Source organism: Dama dama, chromosome 14 (assembly GCF_033118175.1).
Source record: "Dama dama isolate Ldn47 chromosome 14, ASM3311817v1, whole genome shotgun sequence".
Lineage (NCBI taxonomy): Eukaryota > Metazoa > Chordata > Mammalia > Artiodactyla > Cervidae > Dama > Dama dama.
In genome coordinates, this window is record NC_083694.1 from 60,331,653 (window position 1) to 60,352,288 (window position 20,636).

The window sequence follows — 20,636 nt, forward strand, 5'->3', positions numbered from 1 at the left end:
AATCACACAGGTGGCCCTAGGGAGTGAGCCGGTGAAGCCACAGACTGGGCCTCCCAGTCCTGGGGTCCTCCCAGGAGAGGTAAGCCCCATTGGCTACTTGACTGACCACTGGGACAGATAAAGAAGCTGGGGAAGCCTAGATTCCATTCATGAGGAGTGTGCAGATATTGGTCTGCCATCAGACAGGGTGGAGAGAAGTCTGCCCTAGTGGTTGCTTCTTTGCTGCTCTCCCTCATCTGAGCTGGCTTCCCTGATTTTCAGGTGGTAAAGTGTTGGTCCTTGAATGGACCGGAACCTGGTGGTCCGGAGTTGATGATGAGAGAGTGAAAGAAGGAAAGAGGCTTATAGTCCCTGGGTTATGCAGCCAGCTTCCGCGCTTCAGGGAATCAGCCACAAATAGAGAGAGAAAGAAAGAAAGAAAGACACTGGGACCAAAGCTCTGATGGAGCAAAGGTGTTTTAATCAACATGGCATGGGCATATATACTGTCTTACAAGGTAGTTATTCTCAGCAAAGATAAAGATTAAAATTCCAGACTTACAAAACACAAGGCGATCCCTATTAAAGAGAGAGGAGGGTACTTATCACCATAATGAGAAACTAACAAAGGAAATGCCTGGATTCCTCAGCCCTGGGGAAAGGTGTGCCTCTCCTCTTAATTCCTGAATACTCAGGAATTAATAAGGGCCAGAGGATTCCTGACAGTAAAGAATCCACCTGCCAATGTATCAGACCAGGGTTTGGTCCGTGGGTTTGATCCATCAGGAAGATCCCCTGGAGGAGGAAATGCAATTCACTCCAGTATTCTTGCCTGGAGAATTCCATGGACAGAGGAACCTGGCAGGCTACAGCTCATGGGGTTGCAAAGAGTCGGACATGACTGAGCAATTAACACTAGTCTGAGCTAAGAGAACACCCCAGCCCTACATACTCCACAGCACAGCTTGGCAATGAACCCAGTACCCCGAGACCTGGGAAAGACTTGATCTAAAGATGCAGAGGCAATGCAGGGGCCTGGGGTGGGTCTAGGTGGGGCAGCAGTGGCCACTGTTGGCACTCACTCAAATGGTGCCACTGAAGCCCAACCAGATTTCTGATAGCACGGTCACTTAAACCACCGTGACCCCTGGTCACGACCTGGCGAATGCTTTGGCCCCACTCACTCCATACCACAGCATTGCATTAGATATGGGATGGCCACAACAGGGGATAAGACATGACTCTGGGCTGCTTCTGAGCAGAGCCACAGATGCCTACACAGACAGCGCACACAAGCCTGTCTTACTTCACCACTCCCCTCCTTTGAGGCAAAGGCTCCAGTATGGGGAGAGGTAAAGATAGACACACTTAGGGCCTTCCCTCATAGCTCAGATGGTAAAGAATCCATCTGCAACACAGGAGACCCCGGTTTGATTCTTGGGTCGGGAAGATCCTCTGGAGAAGGGCTAGGCTACCTACTCTAGTATTCTTGGGCTTCCCTTGTGGCTCAACTGGTAAAGAATCCGCCTGCAACATGGGGGACCTGGGTTTGATCCCTGGGTTGGGAAGATCCCCTGGAGAAGGGAAAGGCTACCTACTCCAGTATTCTTGGGCTTCCCTTGTGGCTAGCTGGTAAAGAATCTGCCTCCAATGCGGGAGACCTGGGTTCAGTCCCTGAGTTGGGAAGATCCCCTGGAGAAGGGAAAGGCTACCCACTCCAGTATTCTGGCCTAGAGAATTCCATGGACTGTACAGTCCATGGGGTCGCAAAGAGTCGGAGGTGACTAAGTGACTTTCACTTCACTTCAATTAAAAAACTTCAAAGATATACACTTAAAGGGAACAAAGCCAGACTGAGTCCAACCCCCAGGGCTTTGGCTCGAGCAGCTCAGAAGCAGACCAGTGACAGTGTGGTGACAGCCACTGTGCAGAGCAAAAGTCCCACCTCCCACCCTGCACAGGCTCTAGCTACTTCAGCACCAGCCATGACCCCCTGATAAGGTGATCATGGCAGGCCCACCCTGAGAAAAGACATCGCTGCTGGCACATCAAATCCAGCACTCACATCAAAGACACTGGGCACACAGTCTATATCGGATACTCCCACATACAAACACCTATTCAAGACCACAAGATAACTGTTTCACCTAAATTTATAGACACAGAGAAATGTAAGCTAAATGAAAAGACAGGAACCACTCTCAACTGAAAGAACAGGAGACAATCTCTGAGAAAATAATGAAAGATATATGTAATCCATCTACCAGGCTATGAGTTCAAAACATTGGTAATAAAAATGCTGTGTTTTTTATCTACAAGAAAACACCTGTAATTCATTTATGCTAGTTGGGTTTCCCTTATCATAAAATAAAACAAAACCCTGCTGGTTTAAGTACCCTTGTAATGCAAGTTCGTGTGCCTGACAGTGAGGCCAAATAAACTGTTGTTTGCAGCAGAGAAAGGTTTATTGCAAAGCCATTCAAGGACACAGGAAGCTTATGCCTTAACCCTGAGCTCCCGAAGGGTTTCCGCAAAGCACTTTTAAAAACCAGATGGGAGGGGGTGGTCTGAGATCAGCTTGTCACAATTCTCTGATTGGCTGACGGTGAGGGTGGTGTCACAGGGGTTTAAAAAAATTGGTCTTTAGGCTCCAACTGACTCACGGTCATAATATCTTCCATTTGCTGGAGAGGGGAGGTTTTTTACATCTGCAAAATAACTCAGGAAATGTGCATCAAACAGTATTGTCTAGATACTTCAGAGAGGAGCTTTGGGGGAAGATTTGGGGGAAGGCCTGTCCCAGGAAGCTCCCATGGCTCCAGCTCGGTTACACCCTGAAAGGGATAAAGAAACAAAAGATTAAGGTGTTTTCCTGAATGGTTTTGTTTTTAGTTGAAGACAGCAAACCCATGAGGAAAATAAGATTGAATAAATGCTGTGTTATTCTAATCATAGGAGAAATACAGTTTTAAAGTGATTAATCACAGTGAGCTAGAAGAATTAGGAAAAAACTTAGTGAAAGAGGTGAAAAATAAGGATGGTAGGTATGATGGGGTCAGATAATTGATTAGTCTGGATTCTCTGGAACAATCCCAACTTTAAATATTTTGTACTACTGACTCTGTGGGAAGCACTAGAGTTCAAAAATTTAAGTGACTACTACAGTAGTTAAGAATACAAATTATTCCAAAGACTGAAGACAAAAGGATATCCAATTTGAGCAAAAACCACCTTACAGTTTTTAATCTATTCATTTTAGTGAGTATGTGATATGTACCGCAGTGGTAGCAGGGGAAAACCAGTTCTGACTCCACTCTGGAACTATCTGACTTGCTTTTAGTTGCTTTTGTTATTATAATCATACATAATGGCCTGCCTCAGAGAATCCTGCCCCTCTGCCTGTTAAAGTGTCTTTGTTCAGAACCCTGTCCAGCTGTAGATGGCAGGAAGGAAGAAATTAACACATCCCTGTCTGAGGCTTCTCTTTCTAGGAGATAGTTGCAAGATTAATGGCCTTTCTCCTTTGTTTCACCACCTCCCCCCAATCGTGAGTCATTTGACACACAGGAGACATTCCTGTTAAGAGTATTTGAATCACTGCAGCAGTATCTGTTGAACACCTATTGTATGTCAGGAACACACAACAAGCCCACTTCACATGGAGCCTCATTTAACTACCCTAACAAGACTCTGAGGTCTTCCCTGGTGGCTCACCAGGCAAAGAACTCACCTGGCAATGCAGGAGACCGGTTCCGTCCCCGGGTCGGGAGAAGGAAATGCAACTCACTCCAGTATTATGGCCTGGGAAATCCCATGGACAGAGGAGCTTGGCGGGCTACCGTCCAAGGCATCGCAGAGTCCGACACGACTTAGGAACTATAACAAAAACCCTATAAAGTTACCACCTAACATTTCAGTTCTGTCTTGGAAGGGCACCTCATCTACCACAGGTCCCTATGACAAAAGCTGCAAAACATTTTAATGCATTAAAATGCTACGGGGCCCCCCAAGTTCCCCCAAACGATCAAACAGGAGGGGGCTCTGCTACAGAAGGAAGCCAGGCTAGGACTGCGGGCGCCATCGGCGGACCCGTCTCCCAGGCGACCAGAAGCTAACGGCCGCTACGTAGCCGCAGCCGCGCCCCTCCCTCGCGGCGCCCTGGGCCGCCCCACGCCCCCAGCTCGCTTTCTGCGCAGGCGCAGAGCGCTGGCTCCGCCCCCTGGCGCCGCGATCGCAGCCATTTCGCAGCCGCTTTCTTGCAAGTTGCGGTTCGCTCGTCCGGTTTCCGTCGCTAAAGGCCGGTGCTACGGACGGTCCTAAGAGGGCTGTGCTCTCGGGCACCAGGAAAGCGGACGAGGGTAAGGGGAAGACGGCCTTGTGGTTCCCGTTGGGCCGGCGTGAGCCCCGCGGCTCTGCAGCCGGGCTTTGTTCGCTGGCGCGGGCGGTGGCGGGTAAGGGTGGGGGTGGGGAGCCGCCCCGCCGGGTTCCCGGATTGCGGGCTGCGCGCTGCCCGCCGCGCCGCGCTTGCGCGGCAGGTGGGGTCGCGGGAGGCGGGGGCCGAGTTGTTGCCCTGGTTGTTCTCGCAGCCGTTCTCGGCCGGGTCTGCGGAACAGCCAGGCCGCACTTCCTCCTTCGGCCTAGCGCGGCGGCGCGGCTCTCGCCGCAGAGGAAAAGGCGGGGGTGGGTGGGGGCGTTGAGTCACAGGAGTGGGGTTGAGCCCGCCGAGGTGCCACGCTCGCCTTAGGGCCCTTCGGTCGTTGAAGCCGCACAGAACGGGCTGTTGTCTCGGGGGCACTGTCCTGCGGCCGCTGTAGACAGAGTAAAGGGGTGAGGCAGCGTCCCGGCCCTCCCTTTCCAGAGGTTGTGGTGGGGGTGGGGAGGCAGTCGGAAAACCGGCGTCTGCAGTTTTCCGTAAAGAGGTCGCGAGGAATTAGTGTCAAGGGAGAGAGCCGCTTGAGATCGGGTGGCGAGGGCAGGCGTCCGGGAGGAGGTAGACCTTTGAACTGTCGGCCGTGGGGCGGAGGATGCGTCAGCGACGGAGGAGGGGGCAGAACCGCAGAGGCCGAAGGGAGTAGTGTTAACGGGCAGGCGTTGGAAACTGAAAGAAGGCCATGTGACTGGAGTGTGGTGAGAATTTAAGAGAAGCAAGGATTCGGGGGTAGCTAGAGTGGAGGAAGTGGGAATCGTTGAGGACGTCATTCCCGGACTCCGGGTGTGCAGAGTGGTAGCAGGGAGATGGGACAGCTGCCTTGGAGGCCGCAGTGGGCAGTAGATGAGCAGTGGATCCGGACTACCTGGCTGGAAATTCTGGGTCCCCAAGGTAGGCGCTCTGTCTCTTGGGGCAGGTTATTCTTGACTTAGTTTACTCAGCTGTAAAAAGGGAATAACAATAATGCTTTTCTGCACAGTGTTAAGGTTAAGTAAAATAGTTCACATAGGTGCTCCTTTAAGGATACCGACTGGCACATGACGGGGGATAGCTCTAGAGGATCTTCAGAGACTGGGTAGATCCCAATTACCGTAACTTGGTGGATGGTGGTGCCATCTGGGGAGATGGGAAAACTGGGTTTGGGGGGAAGAACAGATTTGGGGAAGAAATTTAAAGTTGTTTTGACTGAGTATGCCAAGGTAGCATCCAAATGGGTCTGTTAGATGAACTTGGTTTTGGAGGTTAAAAAGACTATGAAGTTATAGTATATATTTGGTTATCATTAGGGTATAGTTGGTGTTTAATATTATGGAGCTAGATGAGACTGCCGAGGGAAGAAGGAATTTGATAGTGTAGTCCTTCGTATTTCATGTTATTCGTTCACCTTGAGGGCTTGTTTCTTAAGTTAATTATTCATGATTGGAATTTGTAGATAGATATTCTTAGTTTTCCACAGCTTTTCGTTAATAGGGTGTCTCCAGGGTTAACTTAGTTGGCAGACAAAGGTCCGCATCATCAAGGCTTGGTTTTTCCGATGGTCAATTGCAGACGTGAGAGTTGGATCCTAAAGAAGGGTGTGGGTGTTTGTGGTGTGTGAGTGTGTGTTAGTCATGGCCAACTCTTTGTGACCCAATCGACTGTAGCCCACCAGGCTCCTCTTGCCTAGAATTCTCCAGGCAAGAATACTAGAGAGGATTGCCATATCTTTCTTCAGGGGATCTTGCCCACCCAGGGCTTGAACCCTGGTCTCCTGCATTACAGGCAGCTTCTTCACCGTCAGAGCCCCAAGGAATTGATGCTTTCAGATTGTGGTGCTGGAGAAGACTCTTAAGAGTCCCTAGGAGTGCAAGGAGATCAAAGTGCATCCTAAAGGAAATCAAGTATGAATATTTATTGGAAGGGCTGAAGTTGAAGCTCCAGTACTTTGGCCATCTGATGCTAAGAGCTGACTCATTGGAAAAGACCCCAATGCTGGAAAAGATTAAAGGCAAAAGGAGAAGGGGGGCTGCGGAGGATGACATGGTTGGATGGCATCACCGACTCAATGGATTTGAGTTTGAGCAAATTCCAGGAGATAGTGGAGGACTGTCTGCCTGGTGTGCTGCAGTCTGTTGGGTCAAAAAGAGTCCGACCTGACTTAGCAACTGAACAACAGGGTGACTGTGACTACAAATTAAACTTTATACTAGGTCCAATTTGATGACACAACTTAGGTGCTGACAAAATACACTGAACATTATCAGAAGACAGGCTTATTGCTTGAAGTGGGGTTTCTTCTCACATCACAGCAAAAATTGAATTTGTGGTATATTTTCTCTGGTTCTAAATTAAGTCTCAAATACTTAGCTAGTAATTTAAATTCAGATTTTAGACTTAGGCTAAATATCTTTTGCTATCTTATAGGGGGAGTAGAGGGAGAATGCTAACAAGTGTAATATGTTGTACTTCAAGAAGATGTAATATTGTCAAATTTTAATGAATATCAAGGCCTAAAGATTTGGTATAAAATATTTAGGTTCATTAATTATTTTTAGTGTAAGTACTGATTAATTTATGTATTTGAACTTACTAACAATATATTGCCTACAGCTTTGAGGACAGTCTGCTAAGAGACAATGCAAATGAGAGTAAACTATTGAATTTATATACGAAATAATTGATAACCATTTCTTAATGTAGTAGTTTGGGTTTGAACTTAGGCTTCCACAGTGGATAACTTGGAAGTTACTCTATGCCAAAGTTTCTTCCCCTGTAAATGATGATACAGTAGGATCTATCATGTATATCTCCCATTGTTGTGAGGATTAGATAAAACACATAAAGTGCCCCTTGTAAAAAGGAGATTACATAAAATGTCTTTTAAGAAGAGGTAAAAGTCACATGTAGTTACCTAAAGATAACCATTTGGGGGGATAGTTCTTTTCCAGTCTTGATTGATTTATGCATACTTTTGTGTAGTACAAATTATACTTGGTATTCTGCTTTTTTTTTCTTTTAACAAAATGTGGTAGACTTTCCAATTTCATCATTAAAATTTCTTAATAGTCTGTGTTAATAGCATGATAGAATATCCTGTGCTTAACATAGATTTTCAGTAAATTTCAGCCATTGAGTATTTCCAGATTGGTAATTTCCACAGTTTACTCTTATAAATAATGCTGTTTCTAACTAACTTGTTTCTTAGGTCTTAAGAAGACACTTGAATCATGGGTGATGTTAAAAATTTTCTGTATGCCTGGTGTGGCAAAAGGAAGATGACCCCAGCATATGAAATCAGAGCAGTGGGGAACAAAAACAGACAGAAATTCATGTGCGAGGTATTAAAAAAAAATACAGCTTACATTTATGTGACTTTGAGGCTTATTTTTAATTATTTATTATTATTAAATAATATTGATAATATTAAAATAATAATTATTATTTTAATAATTTATAATTATTTTTAATAATTTAAAAGAATAATGTTTTCTGTTTGGAAATGTTGATGTGTTGTACATTGGGATAGGTCCTTTATTGTGACTTGCCTGCTATTTCTGTCTCATTCTAAATCATTTTCAAGTGATATGAAATCAATCATTTTAAAAAAACTTTGGGCGGCACCACACAGCTTAGGGGAATCTCAGTTCCCTGAGCAGGGGTGGAACCGATGCCGCCTGCCGTGATGACACGAGTCCTAACCAGGGGACAGCCAGGGAGTTCCCTGGGCATTACTTTTAAAACAACCTGGTAGGTAAATTATTCTAATTAGAACAATGTGTTTTTCACACTTTATGCACTTCCAATAGTGCAGATTAGAAAAATTGGACTGTCTTAGTAGGTGCGTTCTCGTCAGAGTGCTTTAAAATAAATACAGGTAGCTTATTCTTTGGTCTTGTGAAATCAGATTTTAATGTGGAACTTAATGTTGCATTAGAAGAGATTATCTGAGCCACATAAGTTAGCATTCTTGTTTTTGGATTAGTTTATCACTGGACAGTATGAATTGAGCATTTTTTTTATAAGATAGCCTCTGAATTCTCTTAGGTGTGTTATTTTCACTATGTTTATAAAGTATATCTCCAGTAGTTAACTGTAATCCCTTAATGGTGTAGTGAAGTATGAATTTTTTAAATCCCCAAATTACCCAGATCACTCTCTCTATTTTTTTCTTGAAGGTTCGAGTGGAAGGATATAATTACACTGGCATGGGTAATTCCACCAATAAAAAAGATGCACAGAGCAATGCTGCCAGAGACTTTGTTAACTATTTGGTTCGAATAAATGAACTAAAGAGTGAAGAAGTCCCAGCTATTGGGGTAAGTATGGCCAAGCACTTGAGACATAAGGTTATGCTAATCCAGTATGTATGGAGGCGCAGCATGATAGTTTTTCAGTGTTGTTTTCAAATAGTATGTTAATGTGTTCCTTAGTGAACCTTGGGAGTGATGTGTTTTCTCAGAAAACTGGGATAATTTCCTAAAGATTTGGATTTCGTTTTCGTTATATACCTGTCTTGGGGATTCCCTTGAGTCTGTATGTCTTAGGGTTTTACACATTGTCTTCATTCAAAACGGATTTTTCAGAGCCTGTTGTTTTCTGTGTACTTCAAAAATAACATTTTAAACAATGTAAAAATCAGTAACATTTTAAGATACATTTGCTCCCATTGACATTTTCTTAGCAGAGTTAAAATAGTATTTAGTACAGTAGAATATCATTCTTGTGTTTTTGATAATGTAATTATTTTTAATTATATTGTGTGTGTGCAGCAAAAGTTATGAAAAAATAAACTCTTAACTAAAAAGTGAAAGTTTGAATTTTCACAAGAATAGTGGTATTGCTGATGTTTTTAAAAACATTTAAAAAAATCACATGATTTAAGCAGATGCCTTAGGTGTTACATGAAAGATCCAGTTTTTATAAAACCTTTAGGAATAATATATTAATTTCAGCACCTTTCAATGGGTTTTTGTATTCTGACTTGCTTATAAAAGTAAAAATACATGTTTTTTACCTTTCCATTGCATTTACCCAGGAATTGAGTTTACTATCTAGTATGGTGTACCACTATATAGTTACAAGATTTTTAATTAGATTGGTTGAACCATCTGTAAAATGAAGAGATTGGACAAGACGACCTTGATTCTTTTTCAAATATTTGACCCATTGGCCTCTGTTCCCTGTGTTATGACCTATTCTAGTTGTGTGTGTGTGTGTGTGTGTGTGTGTTTTTTAAGCCTCTTCCTAGGTCTGTTGGTGGCAAACTCTTTCGTTTCTTTTATGTAAAAATGTTTTCATTTTACCTTGAATAGAAGAAAATGCAATTCTGAGGGGCCGGTTTTCTTTCAGCACTTCAGAGATCATGTTGCACTGTTGTCTTACTTCCATTGTTGTCTGATGAGAAGTGGGCAAGTAATCAAATCATTTCCGCCTATATGTGTTTTTTTTGGTTGCTTTTTTCCTTTGGTTTCCAGTAGCTTGGCTATGATGTAACTAGACGTGGTTTTCTTTGTATTCATCCTGCTTGGAGTTTGCCAAAATTCTTGAATCTGTAAATTTATGTCTTTTATCAAATATGGGAAACTTTTGGCTATTGTTGGGTTTTATTTTGTTTTTTTTCTCAAACATTTCTTAATTTTTTCTTCTTTTTCTGGGACTTTCATGTTGACATATGAGAAACCTTTTGAAACTATTTTGGAGGTGCTGGACAGTCTTTTTCTCCTCCTTTCTCTAATTTTCAGATTAGAGGATTTCATGTGTATGTTGAAGATAATCAGTATCTTCAAGTTCACTGATTCCTTTCACTGTTGGTTCCATTTTGCTCTTAAGTCTGTCAGTTTTTTTTTTTTTTCCAGATACTATTTTTTTTTTCCCTAAGTTTATTGCTTTTTATTTTTTAAACAGGTTTTGTTTTTCTGGTGGCATTTCTTTTCATTCATTGTAAGCATACATTCATAATATGACTGAATTTCTTTTATGTCATTTAGCATAGCTACAATAGCTGTATTAAAATTCTTAACTGCTAATTCGAACATTGGGGCCATTGTGCTTTTGAGATTTTTCCTCTTTGTATGTCAAATGATTTTGCATTATATCCTGGGCATTGTGACTGTTATATTTTGGAGACTAAATGATGTTAGTCCTCCAAAGAGTATTTATTTTGTCATTGTGTTGTCAAGCAGTCAACTTAGATGGACTCAAGCGCCAGCACTATCTTTTGAGTGATAGTTCCAATCTCACTTAAGTTTTCTGATCCTGTGCTAGGAGGCTTGAAATCTCTCCTGCGTATATATAGTTTAAAGGTTAGCCAGAGATTTGGGGAAAGTTTGTACACAGAGTTTGGGATTCCTGTTTGTTTCCTTTCCAAGATTTCTCACTTTCCAGCAGCTTTAGTTTCGCCAAATTCTTATCCTTTGATACTTCCGACCAGAAAGACTGGATTTTCTATTGAGTTTTAGCTGTCTCAGATGGTCTTCCCTAGTAATAAAAGGCATAATAACTGGAATTATACTTTCTATTTTTTGCTTTTTCATTTCAAGTTCCTTCTAGACTTAGCCAGATTTTGTTCACTTTTCAGTGCCTGTGTATAGCTGAGGGGAGTTTTAGGGTTTTTGTTTTTCTGGAGTTCATGTTACCTGCAGGAGTCAGTATAGTAGGAGCTACCGGGCCCTACCAGAAATAGCATCCTATTTTCAATTTTTTGTTGTTAGCATTGTAACACATTCAGATCTTTTCCATTAAGGCTCCAACTATGCATTTTCTACTTTCTCCCTCACTTCCACACTGGCCTTCTTGCAATTCCTCAAATTAGGCTAGCGCCTTTTCCATCTCAAGACTTTTGTACTTGACTATTCTTTCTGCCTAGAGTGCTCTTTCCCAGCCATTGAAAGTTGGAAATCTCTTGTTAATTACAAACTGAAAATTATAAATCTGCTGTTAGCCTGGTGTTCTATCTCCTTTCACTATTTGATTTTTCTCCATAGCTCTTACTAACTTCTAGCCTGGTGTTTCTTAACTGGGAGTGATCTTGTCCCCCGGGAATGTTTGGCAGTATGTGGAGACATTTTCATTACAACTGGAAGGGGATGGTGGTCTTATTGACATCTCATGGGTAGAGGCCAGGGTTGCTGCTAGACAGCATACAATATACAGGAGAAAGCTTCCTGAAACAATCATCCAACCCAAAATGTCATTTATACTGTAATGGAGGACCCCTCTTTTAACCTATTTTTTGCCCCTAGATCCTCATACTATAGTTCATGAGAGCAGGGGGGTGGGGGGGTGGTTCCTGTGTTTAATTTGTTGCTGTCTCCCTAGTATCTAGAATAGTTTTGGTCCATATAATAGGCACTTAATATTTTTTGGTTAGATGGATGAGGGATGAACTTGGAAAAATATTACATCACAAGCCAATCTTTGCCATACCATCTATATTTTACCTCCCCATCCTCACCAAACCCTGTGTCACTTCACTTGCCCTTTCATGCAACAGAATGTACTTGCCAAAAAATGACTTACTTCTAAATGCCAGGGATACTTAAACTTTTCTTTATTGTGGAAAATGTCAGATGTGTGTCAAAGTAAGACTAGGAATAATATCATAAACCCCTGTGTTGCAGCACTTCTCACCATGACCAGTCATGATTCATCTCTTAATTTCTATCTGCCTTCTTCCTTTTGGGTTATTTTTTGGCAAATAATTAAAAAACCAAACATCCTGTCATTCATCTGTTACTATTTCAGTTTGTATTTCTAAAAGGTAATCCTTTTAAAAAACATAGCAATTCCATTATCAAACCTAAAAAAATTGTTTCTTAACATCCCCAAACACCCAGTCAGTACTCAGATTTTCCTGATTGTTCCATGAGTCCATTTTTAGTAGTTCATTTAAATTATGTTCCAAGTGTTGTCTGTGTGCTACAGTTGATTGATGTCTGGTGTTCCCATCAGTCGATCTTCTCTCCCTCCCCCTTTCTCTCAATTTTTCTTTGGAATTTGTTAAAGAAAGCATCTTGTTTATTTTTTAGTTTCTCACACTTCAGATCTTGCAGATACAGCCCCCTGGTATCATAAGGGATTTCTGTGTTCCTCTGTTTCCCGTAATTGGTGGTTAGAGACTTGATCAGATTCCAGTTTGATTGGAGTAGAGGGGCAGGCACAGGAAAGATGAAGTCTGTTCTCCCATCAGGAGGAGGCGCGTGATGGGGCGTTAGCAGCCATTGATATCACTGTGGATTTAATTCTTCAGTAAATTTCTTTGATTTTTTAGTTCAAATACTTTTATAACAAGAAACCGCCTTTAAAAAAAACAGAACCTCTCTTTATCAATAATTTAGTTATTCTGAGGTATAATTTATGCATAAAATGTTAAGATAAATGTTTGATTCTTTCCCTTTAACAGTTAAGTTCGTCCCTAGTATCTTCTGCTGCTGCTAAGTCACTTCAGTCATGTCCGACTCTGTGATCCCCTAGACAGCAGCCCACCAGGCTCCCCCGTCCCTGGGATTCTCCAGGCAAGAACACTGGAGTGGGTTGCCATTTCCTTCTCCAATGTGTGAAAGTGAAGTTGCTCAGTCGTGTCCGACTCTTAGTGACCCCATGGACCGCAGCCTACCAGGCTCCTCCATCCATGGGATTTTCTAGGCAAGAAAGAGTACTGGAGTGGGGTGCCATTGCCTTCTCCTCAATTAGGTATTATTCCCAGAATTGTCATGAACTCATTGATTCAAATGTGTAACATGTTAATACATTCATTAATCTTTTTGTTGCTGTTTAAGTTGTCCCATTTTTAGCTAGTAGGATCTTCTTCAGATTGATTTTTCAGTGTGTTTAACCTTACCCTTACTCTGATCACTTTCTTGCTTTGTGGTGTATCATATGTTTGACTCAACTTGAATTTTACTATTACAGATGTGGAATCAGCCATTTGTTAAGATCCCTGGTTCTATTTACTGGGGGATGGTGTTTAGAGACCACAAACTGAGTGCCAAGCGTTATTACTACTAAATTGGTCATTGTTTTAGCCTTTCCAGTATACAAAGCTTGGGAAAATTTTTTCCAAGACAAGGTATATTTTGAGTTCAACCTAATGCTTCCAGTTTAAATTCAGAATGGCAGAGCTTTTTGCTCACCCTTTGTGTGCATCTGTCTGTCTATTATCCCCTCAAACCAAAACTGTGTTTCCTTGCAGTGCCCTAACATAATTACTCTCTTGCTTTATTCACCAATACATGTACAACAGTCTCATGCTATAAATTCCAGTACTATTATCAATAATGCAATTACTGAAAAATTTAAGTTTTTGCAGTTCTTTTCATATTTAGGGTATATCCTACTTGGTGTTGTTTAGTCACTAAGTCATATCTGACTCTTTGCAACCCCATGGACTGTAGCCCATCAGACTCTTCTGTCCATGGGATTTCCCAGGCAAGCATACTGGAGTGGGTTGCTATTTCCTTCTCCAGCGGATCTTAACAACTCAGGGATCAGACCACATCTCCTGCCTGGCAGGCGGATTCTATACTGCTGAGCCACCTGGGAAGAAGCCCCCATATCCTACTGCAGACTTACAAATGACTGCACTTTCACGTTAAATAATTCCTCTTTGTGATCATACTGTCATCTCTATCCTCTGGTTTGTTTTCATTTTGCTTTAACTTTTAGGGATCATCTTTGTAAAACTGGACAATTACATTAAATAGTTGCATAATTTTGTTAAATTAATGAAACAAGTGTATTTAGAAAAGTCTGACTTCTGTCCCTGCCTCCTCCATCTGTTTTCCTGTTGGGTTTTTGTTTTTTAGTTATTAGTCAGCCGCCTTTTTTCTAACTGTAAGCCAAAAAATGATGTATATTAATATTCCTTACCCCAGCTCTTTATTTTACTAACAGTATCTTGTGTACACTTTTCTTTTTCTTTACTTACCTGCTTTTCACTTCAATAGTACCATAGTTTATTCAGCTAACCTCTACTGACGGATTTTTGTGCTTTTTACTGTTACTTAGAATGCTAAAATGAATAGTCTATGTATTATGCATGTGTATGCATATAAATTTTTGTATTTTTGCTAATCTGTCTTGGGCAGAGATTCGTTGAAATTGAATTGCTGGATCAAAGGATATTGCATATGTGCTTTTGCAGGCTGTTACATTTTCTTTCTCTAGGCAGGTTTCCGTAGTGTAGTGGTTATCACGTTCGCCTAACATTTTCTTTCTCTGTAGTTATCATAAGAGTTGAATTATTTTGCATTTCAGTCATTTCCAGTGGTTCTCAACAGGGGCAGTTTTGGCATGTCCCCCCAGCCCCCATTGCATTTTTGACTAAGAACAGGGGGAGGGTTGCTACTGGCATCTTGTTGGTAGTCCAGGGATATTGCTAGACATCCTGTGATCAAAGCATCATTCCCACTTTGCCCAGCTGGTTCATTCTTACTGGAGCTGTTAGTAATTGCCCTCCACTCTTCCCCAGTAGTATATTGGACACCTTCCATCCTGGGCGGCTCATCCTTCAGGGTCATATCTTTCTGCCTTTTCATACTGTTGATGGGATTCTCCAGACAAGAATACTGGAGTGGGTTGCCATTTCCTCCTCCGGTGGACCACATTTTGTCAGAACTCTTCACTATGACCTGTCCATCTTGGATGGCCTTGCACAGCATGGCTCATAGCTTTATTGGGTTATGCAAAAAGGTAAATGATCTATATAGCATAAAGTGATCCCAGTTTTTGTGTGAAAATTATATTCATCTACATAATTATGTAATCTCCAGAGAGAAAATTGGGGATATTTTTACTACCCTTACCTTTTCTGCCTGAAATGAGAACATAATAGTTTTATAATACTGAAAGCAACAATATTAATATTATGAGGAAAAGAGGGGGCCTCTTCTAAGTTTTAAAGAAGGTCTCTGAAGGCAAATTTACTGACCTTCCCTTGACTTTTCCTCTTGCAGGTAGCACCCCCTCCACCCTCAGCTACTGATTCATCTGATACCACAGCAGATGACGGAGGTTTACCAGCAACCCTGGGAGGACCTCTTCCTCCACATCTGGCTCTCCAGGCAGGTAAGGACTTGAATGTGTGCACATGACTGAGAATAAGATACACAGTCTTGCACAGTCATCATCTTTTTCTCACTTGGACAGATAGAAATAACTATTCTGAACTCCTAATGTGGAGAGAACCCAAGATCTTCATTAGTTTGCAGCTACCACCGGGTTATTTAATCTCTTATAAAGTGGTACAGCTCAATTCCTTTCTGTCATTAGATTTTGATCTCTGGATAGATTTTGCACAGGCTAGAATATTTGGTTAAGGGGGTTTTATTTACTGCCCTTTCTTGTTTTTAACTTGATTCCTGCCAAATATTGTAGGCTTGTTTGTTTGCCATAAGGGTCCCAATCACTGCTGAATTCTGTATATATCAAAACTTCCATTAGTGTGTCAACTGTAGGGTCAATTGCCTGGAATATTTGTCAAATTACCTATGTCTCAGATCCAGTGTTTATGAAACAAGGATAACAATGTTTACTTACAAGATTATTTGAGTAAACTTTTTAAAAGTATCAATAAACAGTTTTAGGCAATATTAACTACAATTTTTACTCGTTTCTCATTAAAATTCATCACTTTTTAACACCTTTTTAACTTCTTATTTCCATCTCTAGCACTAGCATGTAGCTTTCTTACAGGGTCATATCTAGCGAAGAAGCAGTTACCATTTAATCAGTTATTACATATGTAACAACTTAAAACAGCTACATGATAATGTATGCCAGGTTATCAGTCACTTATTTTTTTTCTTTTTTTATCAGTCACTTATGATCATTACTAGCAGCACCCCGCTGCATACCATCTTTGCAGTTAGTAATTTAGACCTGTATTCAGTGAGGTAACACTGTAAGTAAGTGAGAAATTTCAGGTCCATTTCTAATAATAGAGCTCTGAAATCTAAATTAGGAGTAGTTTTTAAAATTATTCAGGTTATTTGTACAATTTGATTCATTAAAAGAACATCATTTTCTTTCCATAATAGAAAATAATTCTGGAGGTGGGGGCTCTGGCTATGTGCCCACCTGGGATCGAGGTGCCAACTTGAAGGATTATTACTCAAGAAAAGAAGAACAGGAAGTCCAAGCGGTAAGGCTGTAAACCTGTGTTACATCTGCTAGAATGTGATTTAGGACTTGGTTCATGGCACGGTTTAAAATATTTGCAACTTTATAATTTAATGATTGTTTTAATTAATTATTTGAGACTGATAGTTCACGCAAAACACCGTCAACCTAAGCTTCCTGTTAATTCTGTTCAGTAGAATTGCCTGGTGAAATAAAACTTGTTTTCCCCTGGTATTAATAAAATGTCTCTTCATCTGCTTTGTAGGAAATTTAGTTGCCTCAATAAACCTCATTTCTTGAGCACTTGCAGTAAAAGTGCTTTGATAAGGCAGCTTACTTTTCTAACTTGATAGATCGATACTTTATTTTTTTGGCCGGATAGATAGATAGATACCTTATTTTTTTGGCTGTGTGCAGCATGCAGAATCTTAATTCCCTAACCAAGGATCAAACTCATGCCTCTTATAGTGTGGAGTCTTAACCACTGGACCACCAGTGAAAATCTTTTCACTTTATTTGTTTAATGTTTTCAGTTCAGTTCAGTTGCTCAGTCGTGTCCGACTCTTTGTGACCCCATGAATCACAGCACGCCAGGCCTCCCTGTCCATCACCAACTCCCGGAGTTTACTCACACTCAGGCCTATCGAGTCGGTGATGCCATCCAGCTATCTCATCCTCAGTCATCCCCTTCTCCTCCTGCCCCCAATCCCTCCAAGCATCAGGGTCTTTTCCAATGAGTCAACTCTTCGCGTGAGGTGGCCGAAGTACTAGAGTTTCGGCTTCAGCATCAGTCCTTCCAATGAACACCCAGGACTGATCTCCTTCAGGATGGACTGGTTGGATCTCCTTGCAGTCCAAGGGACCCTCAAGAGTCTTCTCCAACACCACAGTTCAAAAGTATAAATTCTTTGGCACTCGGCTTTCTTCACAGTCCAACTTGGACATCTATACATGACCACTGGACAAACCATAGCCTTGACTAGATGGACCTTTGTTGGCAAAGTAATGTCTCTGCTTTTTAATATTCTATCTAGGTTGGTCATAGCTTTCCTCCCAAGGAGTCTTTTTAATTTTATGGCTGCAGTCACCATCCGCAGTAATTTTGGAGCCCAAAAGAATAAAGTCTGACACTGTTTCCACTGTCTCCCCATCTATTTCCCATGAGGTGATGGGACCAGATGCCATGATCTTAGTTTTCTGAATGTTAAGCTTTAAGCCAACTTTTTCACTTTCCTCTTTCACTTGCATCAAGAGGCTTTTTAGTTCCTCTTCATTCTTTGCCATGAGGATGGTGTCATCTGCATATCTGAGGTTACTGATATTTGAAGTTTTAAAACCAGCCTGAAAAAATTGGTCAGAGGTTTCTTAGTAACAGTTTAAATGTATAGTACATTAACCAATAGCTTGTTTGTACGATAGGACCGTCACATGGAGTAAAAACTAGTTCTGGCTCAGTTTTGACTAGGATCAGAAGCTGTTAAAAAGACAACTTTTGCACTTTAAAGCATGGTACAAAGAAATTGTTGTTACAGAATCACGAAGCCAAATTTAATTATCATTGATTCAACAGACCCTTGAATCTGAAGAAGTGGATTTAAATGCTGGACTTCATGGAAACTGGACCTTGGAAAATGCTAAGGCTCGTCTGAACCAATATTTCCAAAAAGAAAAGATTCAAGGAGAATATAAGTACACCCAAGTGGGTCCTGATCACAACAGGTTTGCTTGGCTCACTCTTTTCCTTCTATAGTAAGTTAGGGTTTTGTAGTTATTGTTCTTGTATGTGGCATCTGGTTCAGTTTGTGGATGAGTAGCAGATGGTGAAAAGATACATTACATTGACCAAGAAGATTTGTCACTGATGTGTAATGTGTAGTTTGCTATGGTTTTCACTTAGGAGTGTGATTTTAAGAATAAAATCACAGAAGTATTCTGTGTAAGAATAAAATCTGCAAAAAATCTGCTGTTTGTGTTGCTAGACTTCTGGTTCTCGTATGAATCTGAGAAGCAAAAAATTACAGCCTCAAGTAGTGGTTTGTCCATGTTCGACTTAAAAGTCAGCCAGAGATAGTGGGTTTATTGTTCTCTGTGGTATTAGAAGTAGTTATAATATTTATTTCTTTAACGTGTCAAGTTAGACACTTAAAAGTTTAGAGTCTTCAGAGAGAGATGGTGTTGCATCTAGAACCAAATTTCCCATCGGCTTTGAAAGTTGGCTGTGTTCGAGTTCTATTAGTGAAGTTTTAAGGGCCTGTTGCGAAGCTGAAGGAGAGCCTCCGTCTTTGTATGTGAGTTAAATTAGCACACGTTTGTTCTGTTAAATTTCATAAAACTGAACATACAGGGAGGAGGAGGTTCTCACAGTGACAGTATGTTTCTCAGCCTGCTTGCTGTTCTTCCTGAGAGCATTCCAGGGTGTAGTAATTATTACTCCCAGGAAGGCTCATATGGATAAGACTCTTCTGGGGGCACTAATATTTTATTGAAAGGGAGGGGATGTTTTAATGAAAATCTGGATGATTTAATTTGCTGTCCTTACATGAACTAAGTCAAAATGCATCAAAACTGTTTTCCTTAAAAGTAAAGTGTTGCATCTAGCAACCCTAAAATAATTATTACTGAAATAAAACTTTGATATTGATCAAAATGATGTTCAGAGCATTGTTCCCCCTGCTTCCCAATGTTTTATTCAATCCTGAATTCTCAAATACTTAATTTTGACATCTGACATCAGATTATAAAAGAAAGATTCGTTTGTTGATGATTTTTTAAATTTTGTTTTTCTACACTGATTGGGCCTGGTAGTACTTGATAACTTTAAGGGCAGTTAGATAATTTTAAGTATGCCTGAAACTTACTGTAAATTTTTTTTTAATATCTTAATTGACTTCTGATACAAAGAGTTAAAGAATTCAGGCTGTGACAAGGAAGGCAGAGGCAGTTGGGGGAGCTTGGACAGCATTGCTCTTTGTATGTCCTTTAAAGGCATAACAGACAGCAACACTAGAGGTCTGTGTTCATACACACATGTGCTGCTGCTTAGGCTGAACTAAGCAATCACATGGGAAACTATTGTAAACTGATTTCTGGTGTTGCTGTTCCCCCCTAGGTGGAGGAGAATGAGATTGAGTGCTGACTTTAAGCCTGGCTGAGAAACATACTGGCATCGGTGTCATTAATGAAAGGGTGGATGTTGTTTCCCTGAAAGCCAGTGGCCTTTGACCCCTGAAGCCGCTGTGCCTGAAGGTCAGTTCACGAGGTATAGGAAGGAATCTTAACATTTTTTTTTTTTTTGTAAGTCTCACCTGACCTTTTATTCACAGCACAAAGCCAAGGTTAGAATATACCTGAGCAATGGAAGGATCAGAAAGCATAGTTTTCAAAGGGCAATTTTCCCCTTTTTAAAACCCAAATTTATTCCCTAGTGTCTGCTAGCTGTTTTAGCTATAGTTTTCAAAAATATTTTGTTCTCCAAGACTTGACTTAAATAAGCTAATTTTTTTGTTATTAAGGGCTACTTCCAACTGCAGGCAGATACCAGACCTCTGTCTCCAGCCACTGACATGGGCTCAGTGTTCGTATACCCATGTGTATGTGTGCATACGAGCCTATTTTTAGCTGATCATAACAGATTGAAATCATTAGTGGGTGGCCCATGCAAAGGATCTTAACCACAACTATAGTTTAAGGAGAGTGTTGGACCTATTTTATTTCTTGGCCTCAAGCTAAGTGGGAAATTCCTTTTCACTAAATGTTTTCTAGCTATTCAGACTGCAGCCTTTGAAATACAGTTTAAAGTAAGTAAATATGGAATCAAAACTCCTAACATTTTCTTTCCATGAACAGTTGGCTCATCAACTTTGATTACAGCTGTCTCATGCCGTGTTGTACATTATTTGACGTTTATATACTTCATTTGTTCTAGGAGTGAACAGAAATGTTTACAGTGGTTTTTTGCTTTGATTTGCCTAAGCAGTTGGAAAGCCTGATTTAAGAATCCTGGATTTAATAATTTCTAATGGTGAAATTTCTAACCTTGTTTGTATATGTTGTTACAGGAGCTTTATTGCAGAAATGACCATTTATATCAAGCAGATAGGCAGAAGTAAGTGTTGTTGCTTTCCTAATATTC

At 41.0% G+C, this 20,636-nt stretch overlaps 1 protein-coding gene across 2 annotated transcripts in view; it reads left to right on the forward strand.

Moving 5' to 3' along the window:
* The first annotated feature begins 4,194 nt into the window (after positions 1-4,194).
* DHX9 (DExH-box helicase 9) overlaps positions 4,195-20,636 on the forward strand; it is a 43,856-nt gene continuing 27,414 nt past the window's right edge. Inside the window, exons 1-7 of one of the 2 annotated variants that reach the window (XM_061160880.1) lie at positions 4,195-4,337; positions 7,593-7,725; positions 8,563-8,703; positions 15,340-15,451; positions 16,423-16,526; positions 18,075-18,223; positions 20,563-20,609. In XM_061160880.1, coding sequence (XP_061016863.1) covers positions 7,615-7,725; positions 8,563-8,703; positions 15,340-15,451; positions 16,423-16,526; positions 18,075-18,223; positions 20,563-20,609 — 664 coding nt within the window. In that variant the 5' untranslated portion in view covers positions 4,195-4,337; positions 7,593-7,614. Of the gene's footprint in view, positions 4,338-7,592; positions 7,726-8,562; positions 8,704-15,339; positions 15,452-16,422; positions 16,527-18,074; positions 18,224-19,613; positions 19,751-20,562; positions 20,610-20,636 lie in introns of those variants that run through there. The other variant, XM_061160881.1, reaches the window with a different exon arrangement.